At 40.0% G+C, this 17,748-nt stretch overlaps 1 protein-coding gene across 1 annotated transcript; it reads right to left on the reverse strand.

Moving 5' to 3' along the window:
- LOC124154695 lies at positions 1 to 9,897 on the reverse strand. The gene is made up of 2 exons (XM_046528577.1): positions 9,066 to 9,897; positions 1 to 1,221 (listed from the first exon to the last, which is right to left on the reverse strand). The coding sequence occupies exons 1-2, from the start codon at positions 9,724 to 9,726 to the stop codon at positions 875 to 877; spliced, it is 1,008 nt and encodes a 335-aa protein (XP_046384533.1). The 5' UTR covers positions 9,727 to 9,897; the 3' UTR covers positions 1 to 874.
- Positions 9,898 to 17,748: the final 7,851 nt, after the last annotated feature.

Genomic DNA, 17,748 nt, shown 5'->3' on the forward strand with positions numbered 1-17,748 from the left:
TTTTAGAGAGTTTTTGGGATAATTTATTGTTTTTTCCACAGTTTAAATATTTATAAAAAAAACATTCATCCAGCCAAATCCAGCATTGGACGTTTTGCATTTGTTTGACAGTCTCATGAATCTGTATGTACACAGCGTTATGTAACAGTTTCCCTGAGTTACCCTATACCGTTTAGAAAATTGTTTTTCTTCATCGGATCAATAGTCTGCAATTAGAATATGCGAACATTGCTGAGCGTGAAAAATCACCAGTTAATAATTAATACGCAAGGCTCTTGGAGGAATGTAGTTTCGGGAATGGGGATGAACCTTTGTAGCGCATTACTAGGGCACCATTACGGAATATGGATTAGTACTCTCTCACACGTTTTTCGTACTGATGAATTTCTGATGCATATTATCTGCACAAAATGTTTGGATATTAACTGTATGAGCTGATGGCAGTATCAATCATGTATAGATCCGGAAGTTCAGAGTTAATTGATAGAAATTATGTAAGACCTTGATTTAATAAGTACTCAGTGAAGAATGTCAGATAAAGAAATTTTGAATACACGTTTTCACAATAGGTACAGATTGTTACTACAGAAATTTATAGAAGACAAGTGATAACTGTCAGCTTCGTAGGAGGCACATAAATATTTTAAATATTCTAAAGTATAAATAATAAGTGGTACGTGTGTTAAAAAAATATCTGCATAGCACTGTAGGGGAAGGGAATTGTTGAATGTTCAGTCATAATTGAGTCGGGTAGGTGCTCTAATGCGGTTCCACCATCACTGTTGGGCTGGAAGGAGGCCCGCCATCTTCCCAACGACGGTGCTGCCCTACCGCGGAGATCCTGCGTGACACACCCTCGTCTTCAAAGGGCCCCTTATCTGTAGGTAGAGGCGTGGGCCCTGTAGGCCAGGTCCGCCCCTTCGAGGGACCTGCGACCGTATCCAGGCCCTTCGTGGTGGTGTCCCGGATCCACCACCGTGGACGCGCCGTGGCTGTAGGTATGGTGCGGGTGGCTCACCACTTCATACGACACGGTCTTCTGCGGTTTCGAGAGCAGTTTGATGATTCCGAGGATTCCCGCGACCACTAGCGCGATCTTGCTGATGACCACCGCTTTGCCGACGAGGAGTGCGAGACCCGCGATGGCCAGCGCCACCAGGATGCCGATCTTGATCTTCACGGCCGCCAATATGGGGAGCAGCGTCTTCAGCTTGCCTCGACCTGCGGTGGGAAAAATACTGGACGTCAGAGGGATAAATATATACACATGCACTATAGCAATGCCCTTTATTTTCTAACCGATAAAATTTTGAGCTCCTCCCAATAACGTTGCATTACCCCCGAAAGATGTTTATGCAAAATTTTTAAATTCTTTCATAAAGTTTTAATGCTTAGATCCGACTCCAAATGCTTTTTGAATCTTGCGGCGGGTAGTGAAGATTAAATGAGATGATAGGTGGTGGTAAGAGGCGGTGTAACGAGGAGTAGAAGAAGAGAGAAAATTGTATAGGACTATGCGCTAGACAAGGACATGGTGGATAGGTCATGCTATTACAGATACCAATCACTTGAAAGATTAAAAAATCGTCAGCCGAAGACATAGAGATAATGACGGGTTTAAAAGAACAATAGGGAAATGAACTTCAGGGACTTGCCGTTGGAAAGGAAGATATTGACAGGTGCCGTATACTAGCCTAAGGGTTTTAGTAGTATGAACTGATGAAAATTATGTGCGAAGAGTCTAGTATTTATGCTGATATTGGTATTTTTCCATAAAAATATTTTCTGGTGTACGAATAATTTTCACCTCACAGTGGTATCATAAGTTATGATATAAACAAAATGGCATATTTTTTATAATTATTAATTTTATTTTCTTTAAAAATTATGCTATGATGAGATGATTTGGCGTGATTCCATATTGATTGGGGATGTTTTCACTGGAAACGCATCTTGTTCTTGCCTGAGCAAGTGGCCACCATTTCTGCACCGTGCGAGTCAAAGGATTTGCATCACTTTATTTGTCTTCGTCTGTGACTACAGTATAAACTTTGCATCAGATATTAATGCTATATGCTGCGGATAAAACTTTATCATTAAGTGCATGCTCCAGTATGTACTTAATGCAAAAGTTTTATTCGTAGGATATATCATTTGTAGTCCGGAATGGCTGCTCCTATCCCATATGCAATGTTTAGAATGACTGAATCCATTTTCTTCATATAGCTTTTATCTTGTTTGTATTTTAATGATTTGTGACTGTAATATGTACTATGGATTTGATTATTATTGGTTGGTATTATATGTTTAAGTGGTGTTTGTGATCCATAAATTATAACTATTGCCTTTTTTACTTAGTGGTTTTCTTTTTGCCCTTCAGAGTTTTGTACTTTCAAATACTTTGAGTTTAGGCAATATTTGATAGAAATACGTGACCCACTTCACAGTATTTCAAAATTGAAACTCTTCCATCACTTTTAGAAAACCTATTTACTACGGCCAAAATGATAAGGACCTCCTTATGACGTTGCCTAACCACCTCAATGCAATAAGTAGGAGAGTGAGGATTGAATCGTATCCCTCACTTAGTATCATGTTATCCACACGGTCCCAAAAAGTTCCTTCATCCACTCCTATTCTCTAAAAAGACCAGAGATAGTATTCTCTATGCCTCAACATAGAGAAAGTCTGCGGCCCGCACGGCCTTATACAGTTTCAGCTCTCGGAGCCTTCAGTCGTGATTTTATGTTTTAAAATAATACTAATCGATATACTAACAGTCTTAAACAAGTTCTTCTTAAAAGCTTCAATATTAGGAGGTTTGCAAAGAGTATAGGCCAATTTTTTCCGTCTGTGTAGCATAGAGATTTTTGTAGTGTTTTTAATTTTTGAGACACCGCTGGCTATCAACAGGGGAATATCTCACCATAATTTATCACTGTGGACTAGCTGAAACGTGAGCGAATGACGGCATTCTCGTAATTTTCTATTTTATAATACGCCAATTTTAGGAACCCTTGTTGAGGCTAACTAAGGCACCAAAAGGTTACTCAGTTTTAAATTTTAACGGTCGTGTAAATTTCCTGTATTTATTTACCTACCATTACAAATTACTTTCATTTTGTATGTTAGATTTTCATTTCTGTGGAGGTTCCAACTTTGCATACCTTAACTTCAGCTTTCCGCCGCACATTTATTAAAATATACAGAATTGATACTGTTAAAAACCAATTTCAATTTTGTTTTAGTTTCCTAGGTAGGCACGTAAAAATAGTTATGTGACAGAATCATTTACAAACTTTCGAAATATCTGTAAAACACTAAATATTCTCTCATTATTCTTCCAAAAAAATCAATTTATTCGTCCCTCATTCATTTCCTTAAAAAATGAAAAACCGTGGATGGTAATGGCATAATGCATAGAGCAGGCTAAATATTTTTTAACTATTTTATTGTATTATATTCATCAATGAAAAAACAAATTTATTTGTCAAGAGAGCATCTTTAAACATCAAATTACACGAGGTGGTTATTTTTTTGAAACTTATTCCATGATATGACAAGGATTTTCGGAATCTGTAGAAAGATCCTCTGACATATCACAGGTACCACTTAAATATAACAGAGGCTTCTCGTATTTAAGGGTGTAATTGGCATGGAAATATTTTGAAGTCGTCGTTATCGCGCATGGCAAGGTTGAGAATTATACGAAAAAGCCAGAACTATGGTGATTCCACCTTGTTTTGTTAAGGATCCCCGCTTGATTATATGCAGGAAAATTGCATTGATATTTGACCATAAATTACATGAAATTCTAAACTCTTCATCATGGTGAAAAATACTTAATAGTATTTCACAAATCGACCCTTGTCCATGAAATGTCCATAAGAAATCGATTTTTGAAGCTGTATTCACAGAATTGAAAACTGTGAAGCCAACGGGTGCGCCTACCGGGCTGTGGAGTGTGGGCTGACCTCTAGGTAGAGAGGTCAGCTGCGATATACGCGAGTGAACTTGTCGAATAGTAGTAGTGGACAAAGGGTGATGGCATTCCGAGGTAGCATGGGGCTATCCCTGGTTTAGATAGGCCATATAAATGATAGATTCAAGCCTGTGAAGATGCCGTGACTTGGTGACGATAGGCCACCGACAATTATGCTTCCCATCCCAGAGAGGGCAGCAGCTCCTCTTCGTAATAGTGAAAAAGGAGGCCACGATAGTTAGTGAAGCGACACTCACAGTAGGCATAATAACATTTAATTTAACGGCTGTAGTTCTGCGATGTTTTAGGCAAAGGGAAACCACCACATTATTATCCCGTGGAGTCGCAGCCACTCCACCCATTATTTTAAAGATGAGATTCTGATGGCATTCTCTCCGGTAAAATACTCCAGAGGCATGGTGAAGCGGTAGTATATCGGTCGAAGGCTGTAATATTCCGAGGGTAAGTTCATGGAACGTGGGATCACTTAGGACCTGCGGAAGGCTAGAGAACTTGATGTTTGATATGCTTGAGATTAAACCTCGACGAACTAGGAGTAAGCGTTAGTATTCAAGTGGCCAGAAGAGAGAGACTTTTGTAGTGGTAGTTATAGGATTACACTAACAGGATCTGTAAACGGTAATGCTGGAGTTGGGATAATGCTGAGTAAGAGCGCCGGAAAACGGGTGAAGATATTTTTGTAGGATAATGAACGGATAATCATTGTTAAGCTCGATACCAAACCGGTAGGTAGGGCAGAAATACACATTCACTTGCCTACGACGGACAATGAATTCAACTATGGCGGTATGTGTGTAAGACGAATACGATGATAGTGCGGAAGTAGTCAAACAGGTAAGTGAGAACGAGTATTTTTTTCACTTTTTAACCGAGTGGATCGCTATCGTCCGACAATGTCAGGAGGGAAGATTGACCGGAGAATATCGATTAGGTTGCTAGAGGGAAGAGGATAAATGTAGCTCGAAATCTGCACGGAATACAACGATACTTACACTTTAATTTACAATCAAAACCGATGACGGTGCACTAAGAAAATGCCATAATACATGAGAGTATTTAAAATTTACTACACATTGGTAAAGACGAGATTTGAAAACAAAATGAAGGCTGAAAAAGCTACCCCGGAACTGATATGGCAGTAATAGCTCACCATAGGTGGCGAAAAAAGAAATTCCAAGGAAAAGAAAAGCTGCCAAGAAAAACCAAATATGATACAGGTGATGTGATAGAACTCATTGAAGGGAAAGAATGCCAAACTTGAGAGGGTCACTTCAACTGCAAGAAGAAAATGGAAAGAAATAATACAAAGCAAGGAAAGATAGAGAAATTTGGATGTAGAATGTCTGCAAAGGTGTGCATAACAATCTCTCACGGGGAAAAGTAGAAGCCGACTACACGAGAGTGAGGAAACACTTGATCGGAGCAGAGCACCCAATCTCCTGATGGAAAATGCCGACAAATTGAACAGAAGGAAGGAGTGTTTGGAAGAGTTGTGCAACCGAAAAAAAGTTACAACGCAAATAATTGGAGAAGAAAATTAAATGTAAAAGGATAATATCGGAGCTTCAATCTAAAATCTGAATTTGAAGCCGCGATAAAGAGCCAATGCATAATAAATCATCATCTGGAATTGACGATATTACTGCAGAGCTAATTTAAAAGGGAATTGCAAGTCATGTGCACGTAGAGTGGAGGCCTTTTTTCACGTGTATAACAGAGCTGGATTATTTTGTAGGTAATATATTTGGCTGCTATTTAATTTTCTCGGATAAAAGTAAGCTTATATACTTATAAAATTTCCATGCTAACCTTTTGCAGTGCAATGTCGCTCATGGAAAATAACTGGGTCCGCCTCCGTGAATATTCAATATTTATCCACACTGTGGCTGTACTGTGGAGGGTGTCTATGTGGCTTAATTGCAGTTATTAATGGGATACACCTTTTACAGTGGGTTGAAATGAGGCAGTAGAGAGCGGCTGAGAGGTGTATGCTACCCCATAAATGTCATCAGTCTGCGGATATATATTGATACGGCAAAAAAATGTAATGGTATTGCAAATGTGATTGTATGACTTTTAGTTTGAATTTAAAGACGAATTTAAATTTAAATTTGTTAGGCTTTCCTTGAAAATGCCCAAAAAATAACTCTACCACTACCATTATTATAGTGCGCACAAGCGCAGTATTAAAACCCCAGTATTGATATGCTACTGCCCTCTATTTCTTGCTTTTCTCAAGCTCTTCCCCTCACTTTCCTGGTATTCTGCTTCTTGTGCCAATCTCTCCCATGCGCTCATCTCTGCGTCTTCATCGGAAGACTTTCCTTTCAATTATCCCATCCATTACATTCCTCACGCTTCATGAAATCGACCTCATCCACCGATTCCTACTTGAGCATACCCTTTCTTATCCTATTTTTGGGTACATCTCCTCTCAACTCATCCTATCCGTCCGTTTGATCTTTAGTCAGAACTAGACCTCAAACGTTTCAACCCTTTTCCGGTCAGCAGTGAACTCTGAAGGTGCATGAACAGAGGGGTCTCATGTTTATTGAATGAAAGTAGGTCCAATGTAAGAGCGAGTACACCTCCCATCCTTATTCCTCGGAGTGTAAGGCGTCTCCCCCGCCCCGCCCCCCCCCCTCCTAGTTAAGTGGGAGGGGAAGGGGGAGTCGTTCTACTGAAGCAAATTACACCCCCGAGCCCTCGTAAACGCGTTCTTCCCGTTTCTATGATCTCTTGCGCCAAAGGATGTGGAGTGACCCTAGTTGGCAGCGGAAACTTTCTTTTTCTGCCTCCTGCTCCCGTTTGCTTCCTAACATTCACCCCGCCTGCCATTCTGCTCGCGGAATTATGAATCAAACTCGTTGTGCCCGGCATTAGTAAACCAGGTTATATCCTAAATCTGATTTCGATAAACGTTAGAACAAACGCGGTGAGTGTGAGCGGCTTCCATAACTAGATATCTAATCGGAGTGGCATCCTCTTGGAAACCATAGCAAAGTTACAAAATAGATGAACAAAGACTTACGCTTATATATTATCATAGGCTCGTGCATTTGAATTAATTTTTTGTTTTCAATGCGTCAAAAAAAACATGGATATTTATCTGAAGAGCCGCAAAATTAAAGGGATTTGTTTAAAGGACAAAGAATAGCAAATGAATTTGGAAATTATACTGAATTTTGTGCAGTGAATTAATTGTTTTTTAAGAAAAATTTCATTCCTGTTTTTTAAAGCCAATAATTACAATAGTTTTAATCGTCATTAGTGAAAAATCATTCCTAGCATGAACTGAGTTGAAGATAATGTCAAAATTACAAAAAAAAATGGAAATAAATCGCACAAATTCAATCACTTGACCGACCAAGTGCGATGAGAAAACCTAAAACAGTCATTTTTATAATTATTATGTGTTAAAAGTTGCCAAAGATTTTTGACGTGTATATTCATCGATGCAACGAGATCGGACTGATATGTTGATTTATGCGCTGAAATATTTTCATGCTAGCTTTCAGAGCAAAGAAACTTTAACATTGGCCCTAAATATATTTTGTGATTTGTAAATATTGATTTATACGTGCTTCCTTAATTTTTCCCTTCATTCACCTCATTAGATTAAAAAATCGACCGTTTGATATTATTTTGTTTAATTGGCTGGTCTTAATAGTATTTTTCGACGAATCAAAGCAAAATAACTGGTCTTCTTGGTAAATCTTCGGGTCACAATTTTAACCTTTGCAATTTACATAGAGACTGCACTTCAAATGAATTGAGTTTCAAAAAAACGTGCTTCCCTAGTTGAGTACATTCAAATTTTGCTGAATCGAAGTAAAAATACATGAGGGATATAGTTGTCTAAGCTTGAAGTTGGAAAACACTGAGGAATCCGGGAATGTAAACATTCATATGCAAATTCGGTTTAATTGTTTATTGATATTGGGATTTAATACTGCGTAGTAACGGTGTAGGATACAGATACTAATCATTGATATGAATTTCTTGTAATGATCATGCTTCTTTATTGTCTTGCAAAAGCTTCCGTTTCCAATATCATTCGCGTAGTCGTAGAAAAGATACCTACAATCCATAGTAAATTTGTACTTCCCTTAAATATTCTATACTGATATTATTCTATACATTTCATTCATCTATATCGTTCTTCGATTTAATATTTCCTACTCTTCAATTATTTGCTTGTTTTAAGTTTCCTGAAATATTTTCTAAGCATGAATATTCTTCTTATTAGTTCAGTATTGTCTGCATTTTTTGAAACGTGGCTTTTAGTCTCAAATCGTGATCTAAATTTGCTTTTTTTGTTTATTCCTATACCCAAACCTAACAGATGAGTGATAAATTAAGGTCATTTTTGCATTTTTTATGTTGCAAAGCTTGCCTGCAATCCACAAAGCAAAATCATATTCCCATTAAGTCGCATGAATCCCAAATATTTTACTTTTTCAATTCTAGTCTAATCTACTCCGCGACGATATTGTATTCTCTAATTTTGCAGGGTTTATAAAATTGGATATTTTTTCATAATTTAAAAAAAACATAAAAATATGTATTTCAGAATCACATATAAAATTCATTGAGCTCGCTATGATTCTATGCCAATTACTTCAGTCTTATACTTATCTAATTGTGCCAGAATTATTCAGATTTTTCATATACTTACTTGGCTCTCTACCTAGAAAATTATGCCGAAAGCTATTTAAAAAGATTTACTTACTCCTGTAATATTTTAGGATTGATCCTTGCAACCACTTCTGATGAAAATTTCACGAGGGGCGGGTAATAATAGATACTGTCGAATATAATTTCCATAGGATCTCGTGGCATTACTTTCTTAAACCTAGAAAATTAACTTGAACAAGAAGGTATATGCACCTCGCTTCTACTTAAATATTGATTTTAAAATAAACCAATCAAGGACAGGGAAATGTTGCCGACCACTGCGGCAAAGGGTTTTTCTTAATTTGAATGCTGTCCGTTTAATGTGCAACCCCGCCAAATTCGACCCCCTCTACGCCTTGTCTCCGTCGAATCGGCGTCCACTCACCCGTGGCGTCGTCGGCGTCGTCGGCGGCCCTTCCTCCGCGCAGCGCGAACCCCACGGAGACGGTGGCGTCGCGCGCGTCCGGCGTGAGCAGCAGGTCGGCGTCGGGTGCGAGGGTCCACCGGAGGGAGCGGCTGCGCACGAAGGCCCGCACCTTCCCGGCCACGACCACACCCAGCGCCTCGTCCTCCTCCACTCCTCCGTCCGCGCCCACCCACGCCGTCTCGTCCTCCTCGTTGGCGTCCTCGCTGGAAGTGCGCGAGATCTCCACGGCGTCCGTGATGGGGATGGAGGCCTTCTTCAGCAGTTTGTTCATGTACGCCAGGAGCTTCAGCTTGAGACACGCGGAGGCGTCGCGCCGCGCGCACTCCGAGCGCAGCTTGGACGAGACCGCGGCCTCCAGCGCGCTCTGCCGCACCGGCACCTCGTTCGAGTCGAGGAGCAGCACGGCCCGCGCCCCCCTCGGCCACGCCTCCGCCGCGTCGGCCATCGAGGTCTCCACTTCCTCGCGCGTCGTGTCCGTCGCTTCCGCCGCATCCACCACGGGCGGCATCTCCACGATGGGCGCGGGTGCGGCTACGCCCTCTGGCGGGGCGGGGCTCTCGAGGGGCAGGGCCGCCGTCGCCCCCAGCAGCAGCAGTGCCACCAACATCCCGGGTGGCATCTCGTACAATCAATGGATCTCCCTCGCTTCGAAGCGTCCGTCTACGATACACCACTGCTCGGGCGATATCACGTGTTACGCGTTGCGATTATACGAGCATGTCGCGTGCTGCTGACGCGAAGCACGCCTCGCCGTCCGGAGGGTATCGCGTGTTTGCAATCGAAGCGCGTGCGGGCGTGTGGCTTTATATCGGCGCACGGAGACGGTGTGGGGGTGTGGTGGGGAAGAGTCATCTATCTATCTCACTCGCAGCAACGCAACCGGCTCCTTACGCAGCGAGGGAAATGAGGAGGGGGGTGTGGGGGTAGGGCGATGAGACCCCGCCCCGGCACACATGTGCCCTCGCTGCACGGGAGGGTGTCTTCAGGGGCAGCGGGGGAAGGGGGGTGGCTAGGGTCCGCCGCCGCGGTGTGGTTATTGGCGGAGGCCGTCGAGGGGAAGGGGTTCGCCCTTGGGGCCTTCTCATCGGCATCTCTATGATTGAGTAATTGCATCGCAGTCCATGCTCACCTCTTCCGCATGACTTGCTCATTTGGGTTTCCATAAAAAATTGGTTTGGTGAAGGGAAATAGGTGAAGTTGATTGAAATTCTAAGATGAAATTGACCTTAGCTTGTGCGTTGAAGACTCATTTGTAATCTCAACGCGGCTCTCATAGCACAATTGGCTTGAGGCGATAGAGGTGCCTAAGGTGTCTGGCCTCACGCCCCTAGCTACCGTTGCTTGCACGGCGACAACTACTAGGGTTGTCTTCGTAAGAGTCCGATGTAGAGTTTTTTTACATCTGCATACTACCCAGCTAACAGCCTCGGGAGCACGTAGCAGGGGGTTGGTGAGTGGTGTTGCGAAACTTGAAAAAAACAGACGTAAACTTAAATGATGAAATTGGAGGGGTAGATGACTCATGTTTAATCTGAATGTGGCTCAAATTGCTCACTTGATGATTGCCGGCATAGAAACAGTTCTAACAACCGTAAGCTTGACTGGGATACATTATCTCCATTTTGCGTGATGTGTTTTCGGGATTACCATCGGTTTAATTCGGTTTATAACGCCAATGGTTCAACAAATGACTATTCCATCGCCATCAGGTAGAAGGAAAAATTTTAAGTGAACTAAATCCGTTGGCATCTAACTGTTTACGAGTACAACAATCAAGTTACTCATAATCGGCCGGAAAGAGCTACTTAGGTAATTCGGATTAAAAGGAGTTCTGTCATTGTTTATTCTTTTAAAAATGGAATCACACGCATTGCTAATATAATACCCCGAGTCTTTTTATTTTTCATTTATTCTTTGTAAGTATTTCTATTATTCCTGATCTCAATGGCCTGCTTAGCAAGTCTGTCCCAGGAGTTGTAGGGATGGCAGATTGATTTGGTGCCATGCCATTTGATCTTGTGGTCTCTCGTGATGCTATGTTTAGCCACAGTACAATTATCCGGCTGTCCAATTCTAAAATGCCTCCGATGCTCCTTATCTCCTTAGTTTCCACCAGTCTCCCCTACGTAGACTTGGCCACATTCGAGGGTAATCTGATGGACACCAGAGGTTATTGCTGGCTTGATGACATGCGGCGAATAAAACTGGTGGGAATCCCGATTAGGCTGCAGGCAAATAATTCGTTGGGAAAGAATTACTTCATATTATCTTACTTGCTACTTTAACTTCTCTTATTGAATGGCAAAGATGGCTTCGAAAGAGTGCAGTGTAGGGATTTTTATAACTAAATTCTACCCCAGAAGACTTGTGCTCCGACCGTTTACAATACAAGTGCTCACTGGAGGGATTTCACTCATGAATTCCACCCATCATCTATTAAAGTCCTTCATTGTTCTAAGGGAAAATAATTTCCTATACTTATTATCCGTTCGACAGAATATCTTTTTCTTATTTTAACGCATTCAATGATCATGGATGTACAAATACGTTCTGCTATCATATCCTCCATGTTGAGTTAGAAGCTGTTTTTAATGACTGAAGTGGTCTAAAAGAAGTATTGCAAATATATTTTTAAATAAATTATTATAATATAGTAGAAAGGAAATGAAGAATTTGGCAAATCCTATAACAGAGCTGACAAAGGTGGCTAAAATGAAAAGGAAAGATTTATCGGTGGTATTGAGCCAAAGTTTATAGAGAAGGTTATCCAATTTTGAGCACATCTTTGGGCAGACAGGCCTGTGGATGGCAGTGTGGATGGAGAGGGAAAAATGGACTGCAGGAGAAGTTGGAATGGGGAGGAGTGGAAAATGTGAAATTCGCGAGGAGAAAAAAGAGGCAGGAAGTTGTGTGCATGTTTGGTAAGAAGAAGAAATCACCCGAAGAGGTAAGAAGGGTTGGGGCTGCTGAGGGTCGAAGGAGGCAGCGTGTGGCGAAGAAAGCGAGATCCGATTTACTCACCACTAATGGAGCCCTTTGCTGACTAACAGTGGAGTGATAAGATTTGGGTCTGCCTCCATTGACGGCCGAGCGGATTAAATTTATCTCCATTAAGTCAGCTGCTCAGATCTCATTTAATTACTTAATAATCAACAATTCTTTACCTGTGGTACAATTCCATAAAGGAGTGCCTAGAGCTTAAATGCGTGGCGGAAATTAAGTCGTATAAAAACTAATTCTTCTTCTATTCTTCTAAATACCGTCTTTTTTGCAGAAGGATCGATTTGATACCTACGCCCGTTAAAGGTAACGTAAACGGTTCTATACGAAGTAGTAAGAATTAATGGTTCTGGTATTATGCCCGTGAAAATGCTAAAAAGTAGTCAAAATTAATGAAATAAAACCTGGAAATCATTGTTATCAAGTGGCATTCTTATCAGATTCACAAAAGATCAACTTGGTCTCCTTGCACGTTTTGTGACTAACCCTTGCAGGGAGCAGATGCACCTTTTAATAAAACATTATCAGTTGCTTTGACGCACTTTGACCGCCAGTGTCCATTTTGTTAATGATTTATTCACAGTTATTTTCGTAGATAAAATAATTTTAGCAGTCATACCTCCTATGTATTCAACCTTTTAAATTTATTCAATAATTTCACTTTTTGATAGAGTTTTCATTGATAAATGGAAAATGGCTGGACAAAATAATTAAACATTATGCCTTAAAGTAACCAGATGACAGGTAAATCATCAATGAAAAAAATGCATTGCTTTCTATCGTAAAACATCAGATTTGGCCACCCAATATCCTCCTGAATTGTTATCAATACCAGACAATGTGTTACGGTATTTCTAATAACAAACCGGCCAACAGTGGGCTGAAATCGAAATATGATCTCCAAAATCCTTAGAAACGGTTTTTTAAGCGAGGAAGTTAAGAAAATCGCTTGAGAATCATTTATTAATTCTTGCGTAAACATACATGTTGATTTAATATCTATGTTTGCTCGTGAACAATACTAATGGGTGAAAGTTAAAAAAAATTCACGAAAAATTACTAAGTAAGAGTTACTTATTGCCCCAAAGACTAATTTCTTTGACTTCACCTAAGATAGGTACGACGTATGCCAGTACGACGGGGTTTCCAATTAAATAATGTCCTTTGCCTATGTATGGATGTGTGAGCCTGTGGTTGACAATCTTTCTTAGTCATAAGCCGTCAGCTGGTGTCACATGGCATCCACCCCCAAACTCTCTCTGCCAATTTGAAAGGGTCGTTTTATTATAGAGTCCTCCATATTTCATTCTCGACACTACCACTTCATCAAGTCGAGTCGTCGCACATTGGAAAATCCGATATCCGCCAGTGTTACAATGAATGCATATTTGAGTCTTATCGGGAAATAGGCATATAGCTTGTTTTTTTAAGGTCTTAGGAACGAATATGGATCGTGGAGTATTCAATAAGAGTTAGATTTTAAATTCGTTAAGTATTAAATGAGAGTTAGATTCGTGGAGTATTAAATGAGAGTTAGATTTTAAGTTCGAGTGAAGAGTAAAGAAGGGGGTGGGAATGAAATTTAAGCGGTGGGATTAAGCGTGGATTGGAGGGTGAAAATATGTGTGTTGATTCGCAGGAAGAACTTCGAGGAGGGGAATGCGACAGGTTGGGGTGCTAAGTAACCTTGACCGCCATATTGATTTTTACATCCACAACGCGTGTGGAGTGAATTCATGTAAAATATAATTAAGGTAGATAATAGAAATTGACGCGAAGTGGTGAACTCATACGAAGGATGTAGATTCAAGTAATAAAAATTATAGAAGGAGGTTTTTGTCCTCTCATTTTTCCTAAATTATGTAAGATGTGATGATGGTGGTTACATAATCTCCGAAAATGCTTGAATGCTGTAAATATTTTTGTTGGCCAAGGCATGTTAAGATAATTTTTTCATTGTTAAGGCGTCTATGTAAAAAAGCATATTTTTTGTCATAAACCTAGGTTGGTTATGTAAAAATCGATGACCTTGAAAAATTACTCTGTGATTATGTCATTGTCAATCGGTTCCAAAAAATATAGCCGTCCATCTCTATGAGGGCGATGTTCGGTAGATAGGCAGTTCATATAAAGCATGAAGATGGAATGACTTCCATTGTGTCTATTTCATAATTGATGACAAATATGTTCGTAATTTTCTCCAGTATAAAGTGTTCTCAGTCCACTGCGGACGCATATTTTGCCTAATACATGCGATAACTAGTGACGGGAGAAGCAAGAAAGAAATTATCAGCAGAATAGTCTAGGCAAAGAGAGAATTCCACCAAAAGAAAGACCTGCTTACAGCGGGAAACTTAAATATGGAAGTAAAGAAACAATTTATAAGAATCTACATTTGGAGTATGCGCCTATACGGAAGTGAGGCATGGACAATGACCGCAGCGGAGAAAGCAAGGATGCCAAGCAAGCCTTCGAAATGTGGTGCTACAGAAGAATGATGATAATCAAATGGATCGACCGAGTTCGTAACGAGGAAGTCCTAAGAAGAGTGGGAGAGAAGAGAAGCCTCATGAAAACCTCAATAAGAAGACGGAACAACCTTATAGGCCACATCTTGAGACATGATGGCCTGATGAAGACAATCGTCGAAGGACAAGTGGAAGGCAAGAACGGAAAAGGAAAACCTCGAACAAAATATATGGAACACGTAAAGAGAGATGTGAAAGAGAAGAAATACGTAGGAGTGAAAAGATTAGCTGATAGAACTGAGTGGAGAGCTGCGTCAAACCAATCCTAGGATTGTTGACCAGTGATGATGATGAGGTTAATTACAATGCTGGATTTCTCTCCACCCTTCCCTCCCTACCCCTTCCTCATTATTGCTCCATTAATTATAAAAAACACTTAAAGTTAGTTTTTTTCCTGCAAGTGATGTAGGAAAGAGAGCAGGGAACTGTTTGATTTGTTGGAGTCAAATGTTGATTCGCTCCTCTGCAGTAGTGTTTTGAATCGCCTCAGAATAAAATGAGTTGAGTTAGAGGTTTAAAGGGCAATCCTGAAAGCGAGTATGTTTGATTTTTTAACTATAAATCGTATACATTGAGATTACTTTCCATTGAAGTGTGTGCACCGTGTGCAACTAAGGCCGCACCGTGCACAAATTCTTTAAGGGTTTAAACGGATTCTGGGAGTCACGCTAGACTATAAGCGCCCAGAGCAGGTGCATATATGTGTCTACTTATAGCGCTATAGTGGAGCGCACACCGCGCAGTGCTGATTCTTTAAGTATGTTTTTTAGCTTTAATCCTTTAATAAGGAGAGGGTATAATACTTTGAGAAAATAAAGATTTTAAGAAAAAAAACACTTCACCTCCGACAGTCCAAATGTCCCCGAGAAAAAGTTTTTAAAGACGTTTTTGTTGGGTGCGCTGCTGTATGGAAGCAAAATAAAGCTTTTAGGAAAAACATATAAACCTTTGACCAAGCAGAGAGGAAAAGGCTAGAGGCTTCTAAAATGTGGTGTCATAGGAAGACAACTAGTCTTGAAAAGGATTGGCAACTAAAGAAGATCACTCCCTCAGAATGATGCTATTGAAATTATGAGAGTAAAAAGAAATTTCCCAACATTCGCCTGAAACTCATTTATAAAAAGTGTATATATGAGAAAACACTTAGGGAGAATTATAATTAATTGTGCTGCGGAAAAACGGAGACGAGGATCTGCTCTAAATGCCATACAAATATATAGATGATTTCTCAAATGAGCAATTCGTCACCATGCTGTTTTGACGGCTCGAGCGATAGGAATCCGTCCTCTCTTAAATTCAATAAACACCGCGCTTTTGAATGTGCCCGCATAAGTCACCATTCACCAACACTGACGCCAGGGTAATCCGAATTTCACGTGGAATGAGAAGTTGTTATGTCTTTTGGATTAAATTTATAGTCCTGATAATTTAATGTAGCTTATTCATTAAATTTGAAATGCTTTCCTTCGTGAATGTGAAGTGTCAACGGTTTCGCACGTAAAAGCGACTTCCTTTGGTAATTTCTTTGGACGATCGTTTAAATTTGGTATTTTTAAGATATTTCTTTGAAATGCACTCATGATATTCATTGCTAGAAGATAAAAGGGTCTTCAATTTTAAAAAGTTGATTTTTAGGACACTTTCCCTTCCACTTGCTCCGATCTTTCAAAGTTGATCTTTTCGAGGGGAGGGGAACTGTGAGCGTACACAAGAGGATTTCATCTTCCGTCAAGAATCACTTCGAGGTTTTGCACCACTTAGGCGGACGAACATTTTCGCATTTAAGCGTATCAAACATATAATGTGTTTACGCAATCATAATATTTTATTTTTAAAAACGCTTTAGTAATAATAAGCGTTGTTACCTATGATAGATGGAAAATTACACACCGTCAATCATAGTCCTCAAGCAAAAGCAGGTTTTTCGATAAGCTCAAAGAAATGTGAAAATTATTCTGATTTAGGTACCCCAGCTACGAGAGACTCCTCTATCAATGGTGTTCGAATGGAAAGAATGAGTCACTAAAATTTACCCAAATTTAATTCCCATGCACTCATTACTTCTATAAATTAATTTCTAGAATCTGTAAAATTGTCTAATCTAAAAAATTGTAAAATAGACAGAACTACGATCCTTAAAGAAGTTATTAGTAAAAAAGGATCCAAAGCCATTGTTCGACTTGAAAAACGCGTTTAAACATTTTACATGAAAAATTGAGATCTGTATTGTAAGATTTCAGGGTTTTCGTAAAGTACCAACGTAAAACACGATTACAAAACTATATGTATACCGCTCATGGCACTAAATACAACAATTAATCAACAAATCTTATGCAATTAAATCTTGAATTAACTGGCAGTGGGTTCAAGAATGGTTTGATATCCGAGCTAATTACGCAAGGTGATAACAGTTTTTTTTCTGAAGTGGGAAATTTTAACTGCTATTTTAATTTGTAGTTTAGATCTCAAAAATATTTTTGTCGTTGCTTCTAATAACAATTCAAGCAATACATAACGCCAGTCATACTAGTAGCCAGAGGGCAACGATGAGTCTGAACTGTTTTCGTCGTTTTTTCCCGTGGCTGCGAGCCTGGGGACTGCGTCGCCATAGGTGGAGATATCCATCTATTTCCTGCACTGCGTAATCAAAACCCGTCCTTCGCATTGAAACTTATGGCCATTCGGGCCGTTTTGAATCTGGAATATTTTTTGTGCAGTTTATCCTGTTATCGTGTTGAATAAAGCCGATATCAAACAATAGAACAGCGATTTCAGTCAGTGCAGGCTGCTCTCCGTTGCCGAATATTGTCGTTGAGGACTCGTAAATGGAATCAAAAGAAAAAGCGGTATTGTGCTCGGTTCTACGAATATCTAGTGGAATTGCAAATGTCATTTGAAATCTGACGAAGAGAAAAAAATATAATTCTGCTCTCCATGGGCAATTCATCCTTTGCTGTTCGTTCGAAACGAATTCAGGGAAATATAATCCCGGTTGCATGAATGGTTGGATCGTGTACCTACTTAGCAACGGTTTTCTTTTAGTTGGACATCATTGATAATTGGCAAATATTTCTACTCTAAAATAGATAGAGATATCATTTTAATATCTGCAA

The sequence above is a fragment of the Ischnura elegans genome, chromosome 2 (genome assembly GCF_921293095.1).
Source record: "Ischnura elegans chromosome 2, ioIscEleg1.1, whole genome shotgun sequence".
NCBI classification, from domain to species: domain Eukaryota; kingdom Metazoa; phylum Arthropoda; class Insecta; order Odonata; family Coenagrionidae; genus Ischnura; species Ischnura elegans.